This window comes from Hippopotamus amphibius, chromosome 3 (assembly GCF_030028045.1).
Source record: "Hippopotamus amphibius kiboko isolate mHipAmp2 chromosome 3, mHipAmp2.hap2, whole genome shotgun sequence".
In the NCBI taxonomy this organism is placed as follows: Eukaryota; Metazoa; Chordata; class Mammalia; order Artiodactyla; family Hippopotamidae; genus Hippopotamus; species Hippopotamus amphibius.
This window is the reverse complement of record NC_080188.1, coordinates 6,185,241-6,197,859: the sequence shown is the minus strand read 5'-3', so window position 1 is coordinate 6,197,859 and position 12,619 is coordinate 6,185,241. Positions and strand designations below refer to the sequence as shown.

The 12,619-nt window shown below is 35.6% G+C and overlaps 1 protein-coding gene across 3 annotated transcripts in view; it reads left to right on the top strand.

Annotated features, from left to right (window-relative positions):
* The window catches only part of DHX15 (DEAH-box helicase 15), a 54,900-nt gene extending 46,680 nt beyond the window's left edge, over window positions 1-8,220 (top strand). For all 3 annotated transcript variants that reach the window (XM_057725997.1, XM_057725996.1, XM_057725998.1), the window contains 3 exons: window positions 3,890-4,080; window positions 6,032-6,201; window positions 7,654-8,220. In XM_057725997.1, coding sequence (XP_057581980.1) covers window positions 3,890-4,080; window positions 6,032-6,201; window positions 7,654-7,771 — 479 coding nt within the window. In that variant the 3' untranslated portion in view covers window positions 7,772-8,220. The remainder of the gene's footprint in view (window positions 1-3,889; window positions 4,081-6,031; window positions 6,202-7,653) is intronic.
* The last annotated feature ends 4,399 nt before the right edge of the window (window positions 8,221-12,619 follow it).

Sequence of the window (12,619 nt, the reverse complement as noted above, 5' to 3'; positions counted from 1 at the left end):
TTTATGTTACCAGGAACCTTAACAAATTCATACCCTTTGACCCAGAGATCATCTGTGGAATTTTCTTTTAGTATTCTTTTTTTTTTTTCCTTTAATTTTATTTATTTATTTATTATTTTTTGGGGAGTACACCAAGTTCAGTCATCTGTTTTTATACACATATCCCCGTATTCCCTCCCTCCCTAGACTCCCCCCCCCACCCTAGACTCCCCCCCCCACCCTAGACTCCCCCCCCCACTCTCCCTCGAGTCCCCCCCCATCTTCCCCATCCCAGTCCTCTAAGGCTTCTTCCATCCTCGAGTTGAACTCCCTTTGATATACAACAACTTCCCACTGGCTATGTATTTTACAGTTGGTAGTATATATATGCTGCTCTCTCGCTTCGTCTCATCTTCCCCTTCACCCCCCGCCCCCTCCCAAACCTCGAGTTTTCCAGTCCATTCTCTGCATCTGCGTCCTTATTCTTGTCGCTGAGTTCATCAGTATTCTGTGGACCGAGATAAATGTTTCAAGTTTTTTATCCCATAGTTATTTATGATAATAAAGAAAATTGGAAACTACCTGAATGCCCACTGATAGAAAGTTGGTTCAGTGATTTATGCTATAGCCACATGATGAAATATTGTCCTAGCTTTCTGTTATGTTTTCAGAGAATATTTAGCAACATGAAAAACATTTTCCAGTTATATGAAAACAAACATAGTGATAATGATAAAGTTATTGCCAGATTCTTTGATTGTAATGTACCATTTAAAAAAAATTAAATGAGAGGAAAATGTGAAGGGAAGAAAACGAAAGAATTGCAGTAGTTTCTGAAATATTTGATGTCTGCATATCAGTAGGTTAACTTGCTGCGTGATACGTAATCAAAGACTGATAACCCTACATCACCCCTTTCCAGGAATGTGCTGTCCTCTATCACTCTGAAAGTTTGTGGTTTCTGCTAATAAGGATTTAGTTTCCTAATTTATAATACAGACGTTCAAATTTTGCACTCCTTGCTTTATTTGTACCTCATTTTTATTATCGTAAAAAATCCTATTTACGCTCTTAAAATAGTCCGTTGACTTTGGCACATCCCTTTGGGGATAAGGGTGAATTTATTCATTCAGGGTCCAAAAGTGCTAGAGAACCAGTATGAGGGACAAAGATCTTAATCTTAGCAGCCAAACTGTACATCTGTGTCTTGCACGTGAACTCTGAGTTGATAGAATTGATGAATATCAGGTAAGGAAAAGGTAGAGTCCTCTTCCTAAAGACTTAATTCCCCATGGGATAGGTCAATTCAAGAAATATACTGTATTCCTTTTGTGTTACGAACTGTATCACATACGAGTTGATAACTCTGTGACCACTAGACACATAACCTATTAACAGATTGTGATAACTGCCTTGAGAAGGTGCAGGTTCACATCCATCTTGGTTCTCAGAATCCTTTGATGTTATTAAGGTACTGTTTTAATTGGAAATGAAAAGATTTCTATAGGAGCAGCATGGTTTTTTAACATCTCACACAGGACATTTAATTCTTTTGAAATTAGGGGGTTGTGTTATTTTGTCATTTAAGCTTTTGATGAAAACTAGCACAACAGTGTATTTGGATTTCATAATTTGCTCTGAAAATGAAATTTAAGATTGATAGTGGAACTGTGTTTATTTTTAAATATAAATGTAACTATAGTATTGTATATTAGAGCGGTTTTAAAATATAAATGATAAAATTACTAAATAATGCTTGTGCTTTATACACATATTTGGTAGTTGGGAGCTGTCTATGAAAATATTGAACAGTAGACACCTAGAAAAAGCTTTTTCCTACCCCTTCTAAGCAGGGGGAGTGTAATGAAATAGAATGAGAACATCTACTCATTAGATACGTCTTTCCTACTAAATGCTTCTCACTGCCCACAGGGATGGTAAGCCATTCCTTAGTTTTAGACCTTTTTGTCTATACGCTTATACCCTAATAAGGTCAAAGGAAACAATGACTGGACGTTTAGCCTTTAATCACTGCCAGCTTTTCAAATGAGGAGAGCCATTTTAAAAATAACATCAAATTTTGATCTTCATATAATATTTGGACTTTTCATATATCTGTTTATTGAATTTGGCCTATTTTTAACTAATGATTCTTAAGTGATGCTATGTTATATTTGGAATGTGTATTTGAAAATTAACAAGTATTAGCAGATATTTAAGATAGTCAAGAGGGTCTATTTCATTAGAGACAGATTGATTATGTAGTAAAGATAAGTTAGTCTTAATACTATTTATTTAACACTTGGGAAACAGAACTAAATTTAAGTTATTTTGCAGTGCCTTAATTTCTTTGTGTGTGTATATCTGTGTGATTTCACTCTAATGATTTGGCTTTAGATCTTAAGAGTAGTTTTACTGTATTGGTGAGGAATATATAGCTAGAATTATTTTAGTAAAATGTTCCCATGTTTAGATTTTGTTTCTCCCACTTATCAAACTATTGTATTCCTCAAAAATTTAGAAATGTGATAAAAACCATCAGATATTATTTGTTTATCCTGACAACTTAAAGTTCCTGTTCTGTTACTTTGGTGTATGAATTCTATGAAAAGTTTAGCACGTCAGAAAAACTACGCTCCAGATCATCAGTCCACAAATGAAAAACCCCTTTCAGAAGTCTCCCTTTTTATTGTCTCTGTTTCAACGTTACCTTTCATTAAGCACAAACTTTCTTTCTGTTTATCTCAGAAGATACTCAGTGCTTTGCTTTAAATGTCAGTATGTTCAGATGGATACCTTTTATTTCTCATTCCAGATGGGTTAATTAATGGACATTTTAACATGTCAGTTCTTCAATTTAAAGGTCATTACTACCCCACCTATCCGCCTACTCTTTTTCTGAAACGTGGCTGCATTTTGTAATGGATAAACATTAATATATCTGCTGTTCCTCTGAAAAGCTATTAAGAAAATAGTGTACATTATAATTAATAGAATCCTAGAACCAAAGAGAAAGGAATATCACAGTAGCTGGAAAGGGATCAAGACAGATCTAAGTTTTTAAAGCCCCCCTCCCCCCCATTTCACAATAACCCTCTTAGGTTTATTTATCAAAGGGCCTCCGAAGTAAATAATGCAGTTGTCCATTATGACTGTCTCTGAGACAAAATATAATATTTTACATGATATTACAATTTGAGTTCTTATATGGGCATCTCTAGGTTAGTTGGCCAGCTTGTCAGGGATTCATCAGTGGAGAAATATCACTTTGATAATAAATAAAATACATGTAGTGAAATTACTCGAAGTGCTTTAATATGCGCCTTGTTTATTAAACGTAAGAATGAATATTCCGGACACCCTTGAAAACTATGTTGCTTGTGTTTTAAACCACTGAGAGGCACATGGGTCACAATAAAACTTTTAAACACTAGGTTTGGGGTGCTCTAGCTCTGGAATAATAAGTACACAGGAGTCACTTGAAGTTTCATTTTTATAACTTTTAAATTGTGTTTGATGGTTTTAATCTAAGCTTGTTTTTTCTTTGAAAATGAGAAAGACATGGCATTTTTCCAGATTCTCTCAACTCCTGTCTGTGAGACTGTCTATTGAAAACAACCAGGTGGATGTTCATTGGTACAGTAACTCAGTACAATTAAAATGGTTTATCCAAAATCATTGTTTTGTCATTCAGTAGCCAAAAACCTTAGTGCTGTTTCTAATTTTGAACTTTACTCCAGATTTTTAGGAAAGTTGATCACATTGTGATTAATTTATGAAAATGATGTTGGTTAGTCCCCTTTTGGATTATTTAGCTTACTGTTTATACTGATTTTCTTTTTTAATTAGGTAATATGCCTATTTGGATGATTCATGTCCCCTCTTATTTTCCCTCCCTCCGACTTTGTAGATCATGAATCGGTTCAGTGGTGTTATGACAACTTCATTAACTACAGGTCCCTGATGTCAGCAGACAATGTGCGCCAGCAGCTATCGAGAATTATGGACAGATTTAATTTGCCTCGTCGGAGTACTGACTTTACAAGCAGGGACTATTACATTAATATAAGAAAAGCTTTGGTTACTGGGTATTTTATGCAGGTATGTGGATAATACAGAAGTATGTATTTAAATGTTTATGTAATAATGTCTGTTTTCTATAGCACCCCTTGAAATCCACTTAAACACAAAATTCAGTTAAAGAATGCCTATAAATATTGATCTTAAATTTTATGTCCAGATTCTCGAATGAACTGATACATTGAGAAGTTTTTACGTGTCTAAATTAATTCACCAAATGGCATAGTTAGTGATCCAGTTGTATAGAAATCAATTTTAGAATTAGTTTTTTATTAATGGAGTCTTTTTTTTATGCCAAATGGATATATTGACCATTTTTAGGTGAGTTTTACTAGCTATTTCTTCAATGTAAATTTTAACCCTTGACTTGATAAATGTATTAAAAAGTTTTTTTGAGTCTAGATCTTAGTTGGAGATGTATAGTTACAATAGAGTACTGAAAGGAAGCAGTTTTCTGGATAGATCCAGAAGTACAGTTCACTTTCCTCTCTGTGTCGAAGCTTATCGCCCCAGAATTCAAATAAACAACTGCATTTTATGCACAGTCCTGTAGAGTGATCTTTGGTATTTATAATAAGACATTTGGGTGCTGGGAAAGCCAGACGTGTCTTGATTTAAATAATAAAGATGAAAAAACATTTCATTTACCTTTAAGTGTTTTATATTGGAGGCTGAAGTAAACCTTGTCAAGTAAATTTAGTGAATATTTATTTTAAGGGACTTAAAACAGATTTTGTTTTTAAAAATGCATCGTTTTCCTGGTGAAAAAAAATGAAAACAGATCAGTCCCTGACTTGGGATGGGATTGATTTTCATTATCTCTTATATATCTCACTTGTTTTCTCATTCTCTCCTTTGGCTGTGTCTGTTAAGCAAGATGTGACCTGCCTTAAGGCCAGATAAGCTCAGTAAATAGAATGAACCTAAATGCACTGAGTCAGAAGGAAAGCAGATTGGTGCGTTGTCTGTATTTGAAATCAAAATAACAGTTTATTGTGGCATTTTATTATTATAAGATCTTATTAGAGTTAGGATTTTCATACCTTACTCTATTACTCAAGCATTATGGATTTCTAATTCTCTCAAGATTAAAATTTATTAGAAATAAGGGCACACAGTATAGTACCTGGCACCTAGTAGATGCTTAGTAAATATTTATTGAATGAAGTTGAGTTTATTTTCTGTTAAGTATTTTTCATTTCTGTTCACACGTATTCTTTATGTTACTGGAGTTCTAGAATTGGAAAGGGGACATCTTCATCTGCTTTGGTATTTGTTAAGTAAACATTAGATGAGTGCCACCAATTGATGTGTTTGATTATAGATAAGAGAAATATAAGCAAGAAATACATGTGCCCCCCCCCACCCCCCAGTTCCTTTGCTTATTAAAGATCTTTTCCTTGTAGGTTACTTTTTGCTCTCTTTTCCGTCTTAAATATAAATCTGATAGTAATTGTTCATCTGCTACATAGTTGTCAGCTGTCATTAAAGAACCTACTCTGGGCTAGTCTAAGGCAGGAAGGCCAAGTAGTGTATATTAGGCTTTGTGGGCCTTTAGGCCCCTATTGAAACTATTCAACTTTGCCTGCCCTTGTAGCACAAAAGCAGCCTTGGACAAATGGGCATGCCCGTGTTCCAATAAAACTTTATTTATCCACACTGAAATGTGAACTTTTTGTGATTTCACGTCAGTGTCACCAGATGTTTCTGTTTTTTCCTCCCAGTCATTTAAAGATATATAAACTATTCTTGACTGACAGGCCTTACAAACATAGGCAATGAGTTGGATTTGGCCTGCTGTAGTTTGCTGATTCCTGCTTTTATTGGGCAGTGGTAAATAAGTATAGCCATCAAATAAAAAGCAAAAGGTGAGGTTTGCTTGTCCCTAATTATATAGGTAGCTTTATACCACTTTTGTTTTGTAACTAGCACATCAGAAGCATTGTATTAATTGACTTGGTTTTGGTTTCAGGTGGCACATTTAGAACGAACAGGGCATTACTTAACTGTGAAAGATAACCAGGTGGTTCAGTTGCATCCCTCTACTGTCCTTGACCACAAGCCTGAATGGGTGCTTTATAATGAGTTTGTTCTTACAACAAAGAATTATATCCGGACATGTACAGATATCAAGCCTGAATGGTAAGCTCAGTGCCTTTCATTCTAAAAGTTTTTGTTACTGTTTTGCTCAGAATGGAATCTGAAAGGAGTCTTGTTCTTTGTTTCACTCTGGGGAACTTGGTGTTCTCATCAGCTAGAGTATATATACTTTTATATTTATTTTATCTGTCCCATTATAATTAGCTCTCAACTATTATTTATATCTTGGTGCTTTAGGAGCTAAGCAAGCATTAAAAACTACACCTCTTTTTGTGTCGTTGCATATTTGATTTTAGAGTCTGTCATACAGAGCGAAGTAAGCCAGAAAGAGAAAAACAAATACCGTATGCTAACTCATATATATGGAATCTAAAAAAATGGTCCTGATGAACCCAGTGACAGGGCAAGAATAAAGATGCAGATGTAGAGAACGGACTTGAGGACACGGGGGGGGGGGGGGGGGGGGCGGTGGTGCAAAGGGGAAGCTGGGACGAAGTGAGAGTAGCATTGACATAGATGCACGACCAACTGTAAAATAGAGAGCTAGTGGGAAATTGCTGCATAACATAGGGAGGTAAACTCGATGATGGGTGATGACTTAGAGGGCAAGGACGGGGGCGTGGGAGGATGGGAATATATGTATAAATACAGCTGATTCACTTTGGTGAACCTCAAAAACTGGCACAGCAGTGTAAAGTAATTATATTCCAATAAAGAGCTGTAAAAAAAATAGCGAAAGTCAAAAAATGTAATCGGAACTTATTTTAAGCAAAATTACCCACCCACCTCACTACCTCACTCCCCCATGTGTCCTTTTTTTTTTTTTTTTTGCCCGAATCTATTCTATAACTTAAGATAGGAAACATCAGCCAAGAGTGCTGAGACTGAAAGCACTTATTTTAGTTGATGTCACTTGCTATATATTGAGGTTTCTTTCCTACACTGATTTATGACTTTTGACACTTAAATTGTGTAGGACATTACCATTTTATCTTAAATCTTTTGTTGAGAAAAAATTGTATGGCTAAACGTTAAAAAAGATTCAGTCAAATGTATTCTTTGGGGTGTAGAGTTAGGTTTATGGTTATTAAACCTTCAAAGGTGAGAAAATTCAATCATTTGAATACCAGGATGTTCTTATAGAACCTGCAGTACTATAATAACCTTAGAGAGGTTGGTCAAAATAGTGTTCTAGAGTGAAGAAATGAATGACCTTATGTTAATATCTTTGTATTAATGTAAAGAAAGGATTTTTTATAAGAATTTATCTTTTTTTTTAAGCTTATGGAAAGTCCACCATCAGAAAGTTTATGGCTTTTTAGCAGCACACGTCTAAGTGGTGTTTATAAGGATTAGGCATTTGTTATTTTAACATTGATTTGGATTTGTAGGTTTGCCTTTGTTTATCAGTATATTAATGAGTAATGCCTATTCTATTAGCAGCTCCAGTACTTTAATTGTTAATTTGGTTGATTTTTCCCCCCTTCTGGACAGGTTGGTGAAAATTGCCCCTCAATATTACGACATGAGCAATTTTCCACAGTGTGAAGCAAAGAGACAGTTGGACCGCATCATTGCCAAACTGCAATCCAAGGAATATTCACAGTACTGAATTCAGTGCTTAGAACTGCAGTTACTCAGAGGACAGCTTTAAAAGATGAATGAACTCAGAAGTTCAAGTTGTGCTCTTCACGTTGGTTCAATAATGGCCTTTATTTGAAAGCTTTTTAATTTTTCTTTACAGTAAATATTCCATTCTGATTTCATAAATTAAACATTTATGCCTCCCTTTTGTGTTGACACTGTAGCTCATACTGGAAAAGTCGATCAATGTTTTGCAGTTTATTGAAAGTAGTTCTATATATAACAATGTTATAAGCATTTCTTTAGAAATGGTTGAAAATGCTTCTAAAATGTGATTATCGACCATGGTATGCATGATCGTTGTAATTGTTGACATTCCTTTTAGAAGTTGTGAAATGTTACAACTTGTGCTTATGTAGACACAATCTTCTGTCTCAGTACAGAGGCACTGACTTCAATAAAGTCTATTTATACTAATTTCGGCCACAGCACTTTGATATTTTTGTTTAGTCTCTTCAAGTATGGCTTCTTCTCTTCCCCAGTGTAGGAGGTTTTTTTTTTTTTTCCTCTCCTTAAATTTTAAGTGTACTATGATTACATATTCAGCATCTTTCAACAAGAGCTGCTCTATAAAGTAGTCATTAAAGCAGTGTTTTAAAGAACATAGCTTAGCACTTTGTTAGATTAGTCAGGGTGTGATCTAATGGGTTAAAGTATGTAGTTTTTACTCAGAATTGGATCTCCAAAGACAGAATAATGAAAGGATAGTTTTCATCTTAAAGTTCATTCCCATAAGACTGATTTTCATTTTGTTACCACAGTTTTAGCAGATCTTTTTTGTTTTACTTAGACATCCTAGGCACTCTAGTCACTGAAACAAATGTTTATATTAAATAGACAATAGGAAATGAAATTATATTGTAGATTTTGATCAGTTTTACTAAATTCTCAGTGTTAGGTGTTTTATGCAATGTATAGAGTAATTAGTATAGTTTGTTAAAATGTGAATTTGACTTTCCATTCCCTGTGACAGGCAGTAGACAAGTTAAAACCCTTTTTTTAACCACAAATGACCCATCAAAGGGTCTTTAGGTGTGACCCATCTTTAGGGTGTGACCCATCAGAGGGTTCTCAGTAAATCAGTTCCTTTTACTTAAGGAGTAAATACTATACTCATTAATATCTGGACTTTCCTCTTCTACCCTTCCCCCTCTTTAAAAATATTTAAATGTTAAAGTAAATTTATAGATGCGCGTAGTTGGGATTTAAATATACTTTGAGGCATATATATCTAGTGTGTAGTTTAAGGGAGTTAATTGGGCAAGTTAAGAGTATTTCAGGTTACAGGGATACTTCTTAGTGTAGGTAGCTGTTATTATTAAATGATGTCTAGTTTAACCTGCTTCTATAAAGTGCCTAATTTCGTTCCCATGGAGTAATTTATGTGCTGAAATAATATTTTTCAGCATTTAAATTGGTTCAATTTCATTTAAGTTGGTTAAAAATTATCCTGTGTTAATTGTTGGCAGTATTATATGCTAGCTTTTTTTTTAGGTTAAGAAAGTTGAGGCACTTGGTCAGGCTGTTTTCACTAAAATGGTATCTCTTGCCAAAGTAATACGTTGTCTGTTAAAATTATACCACAATATACAGTTGGTAAATCAGTTGCATACGTTTATAATCTGACCATCTGTCCAGTTTTAAATGGGTCTCAGTGTATGGTATGTATTTTTAACCTTGTACTTTTTAAAATCTGGAGTTCGACCATTAGGTTTTCTTATAGAGAAACAAGTTATAGAGCGATATGTAGAACAACATTGGGTATTCATTTGGCAGTTTTGAGGAATGGCTAGTATTCTTTGTATCTTATGATGTGTGTGCATTGGGAGTGGCTACATGGAAACAGTAGAGCATACTGAGTTTTTGTTGCCTATTATGCCTACCAAAATATTACACTTCCCTCCATAATATGCAGAAAATCTTTTTTGAAGATTTTCTGGAGAGGTCTCCTTATCTCTCAATTTAAAATAAGTGGAACTGCTTTTTGTGTGTGTGACTTCGGTCATTCTCAGGATCTTTGGGGAATTGGTTTTAGGACCGCTTGTGGATACCAGAATCCGTGCATGCTTAAGTCCCTTATATAAAATGGCATGGTACAGTTGGCCCTCTGTAAACGCAGGTCCTACATCCCTGAATTCAACCAACCATGGATACAGAACCCCTAGATACAGAGTGCAGACAGTGTAGCATAAGTAAGGAAGACCACCAACAAGTAGAACCTTTGCCTGTAAAGGCTAAGGAAATGAACACAACCTGGGGATATAAGACAGGATAAAATACATACCCTGTAATAACCAATCCATTTAGCTAGATTTGCAAAAATAAAAGGGTTTTATGTTGAACTTTTTAATATGGAATATGACTTAGTCCTAGAATTTTAAGTTTGTAAGACACCTGCAAAGAGTTGGGATTCTCTTCTGGATAATTTTAATGGCCATCCCCTCTGCTAGATACTTTAGAGAAAACCATTACTTTAGAAGACATCTTAATAGCTCTGTTAGAAATGCTGGGCTGAATCCTCTTTCGCTGTAACTAATTGTTTTTAATTCTTCTATAGTAAAGGTAAGTAAGCCTGGCTCTCATTCTGCATGATGCCATTTAGTTATTTGAGTTCTCTGACATCTTTATTCCTCTTTAGGCTGAATAGCCTGTTTTGCCCTCAGCCTTCTCTGATGTGGTTTCTGGGTGTCTGGATTGTAGTCCGTACCATGATCTAAACCAGGCAGAGTGCAAGTGCATCTTGTGTTTCCCAGGGGACCAGATGTGCCGTGTTAATGCAGCTTCAGATTACATGGCCCTGTGGTGCAGCCAAAGCATGCTTTGGGCTTGCATTAACCCTACGATAAATTCCAGGCGTCTAATTGTTACATGTAGTTTTGGATGTGGCTCAGGGCTGAGAAAAGACCCTCACAATGTTAATATTTGGAGACCTCACCTCACGTGTTTAAATGCATTTATAGCCCATTAAAGAACATTTTAAAATTAGACATTTAACAAATTGCTTCTTAAATGATTGAGATAGGAATATCTTAATTGTACATATTTTCTAATAGTTCCAGAATTCTTGTAGTATGAAACTAACCTACACATTGTTTTCAAGTGCCGTTTTTATTAATATTGAATGTAAAAATCAAGTTAACAGGTTTATTACTATTTTTTTAAACATTGATTTGAATTTTACTGTTTATATATTAGTGGAAGTAGAGGAGGGGATTACGGTCTGGTTCCAAGCATTTTTGGAGGTGCCCTAGTACCATACCTATGGATAAAATGGCCCTGTGGGTAGCCATCACACAAGTGGTCAAGCAGTTATCTTGCCACCACCAAGGCAAATGATGCCCTCACCATCTCAAAACGTTTATGGAGAACTTACTGCTGTAGTGACTTTCAAGTACTTCTATTGATACACACTGGCTAGATTTTGGGAACTTTCCTGTCTGGCTTACTGTGAATTCTCCAGTTTGGACTTGAGTGCTCATTTCTAGGGTGTTTGAAGTTAGCCTAGCAAAAGCAGCTTCTATTATCAGTCATACGCTGAGTTTAACCCAAACCGGGGAGTTACTCATGATAACCGTGGGAAAACTACACTTATAACTTGTGTGTAACATTTCTCCCTGATAGAAGTTTTCCTGTTAGTGGTATTCCTTCATAGAGTTTCTGTATAAATTGCTTAGTAATACTGATCATTGTTCATTTTATTAAGTACCACCTCCGGAAGGCATTGTGTGAGTCTGTAAAAATAGATTGATAATTTAGAGACCATCTGGAATTATGGTCTGGTTGGGGTCTTAAAAATGTGTTCAAAAATCTGTAATATAAAGCCAGGTGTAATGAATGTGGTAAAGATGAAAGAGCTATAGGTATCATAAAAGAAAGGTGGGTTAAGGATTAGAGAAATATTGAGCAAAGTGAGATAAATAAGCAGCCAAGTAAGTTAAATGTTACGTGTGAGTCATTGGAAGTGGTTACAGGCTGGGGTGAGCTCACATCCCTGGCTCTATGTCATGTGACAGTGCCTGATGGTATTTCAAACCAAGCTGGAAATTCAAATTTATATGTTAAATCTCCCTATTAGAAGTTTAAATTTTTTCTCTTCACTCTTTAAAGCTGGATTCTGGGCAGCCATTTGCAACTTTGGGGTTAAGTCAGAAAATTTTGTGGAGGAGATTTTAGCTGGACATCAAACAATTATTAGGATTTCAACAGGCACTAAGTGTTTCTTAGACAATTAACAGCATTTCAGGCCAAGACTCGTGGTCCAGACAGCTTTTAAAGTTCTGCTTTAATTGAGGTATAATTTAGATACAGCAAACTCTCTTTTTTTAGGTCTACAGTTTGATGACATTTGACAAATCTATACAGTTGTGTAATCATCACCACAAATGATACATAACATTTTGATCACCCCCCAAGTTTCCCCGTCCCTTTGTTCACTAATCCCCTTACCCCACTCCCAAGAGCTTTGCAAGCCCACAGACTTTCTGTCCTTTTTGTTTAGCCTTTTCCAGAAGGTCATGATGGAATCCTGCTGGTTGTGGCTTTTTGTGTCTGGTCTCCTTCATTGGGCATAATGCTCTCAAGGTCCATCGATGTTGCATGTGTGGGTGTATTCAGTAGTCTGTTATATGTGTACTGTGCTTGTCTATGCGTTCACCTGCTGCTGGAAGGTTGGGTTATTTCCAGCCTTTGCTGCTGTGAGTAAAGCTTTTTGCATGTAGGTGTTAGTGTGGATATAGGTTTTTATTTCTCTTGTGAGAAACAGATTGCTGGGTTGCATGGTAATGCATGTTTAACTTTATGAGAAACTGCCCAACAG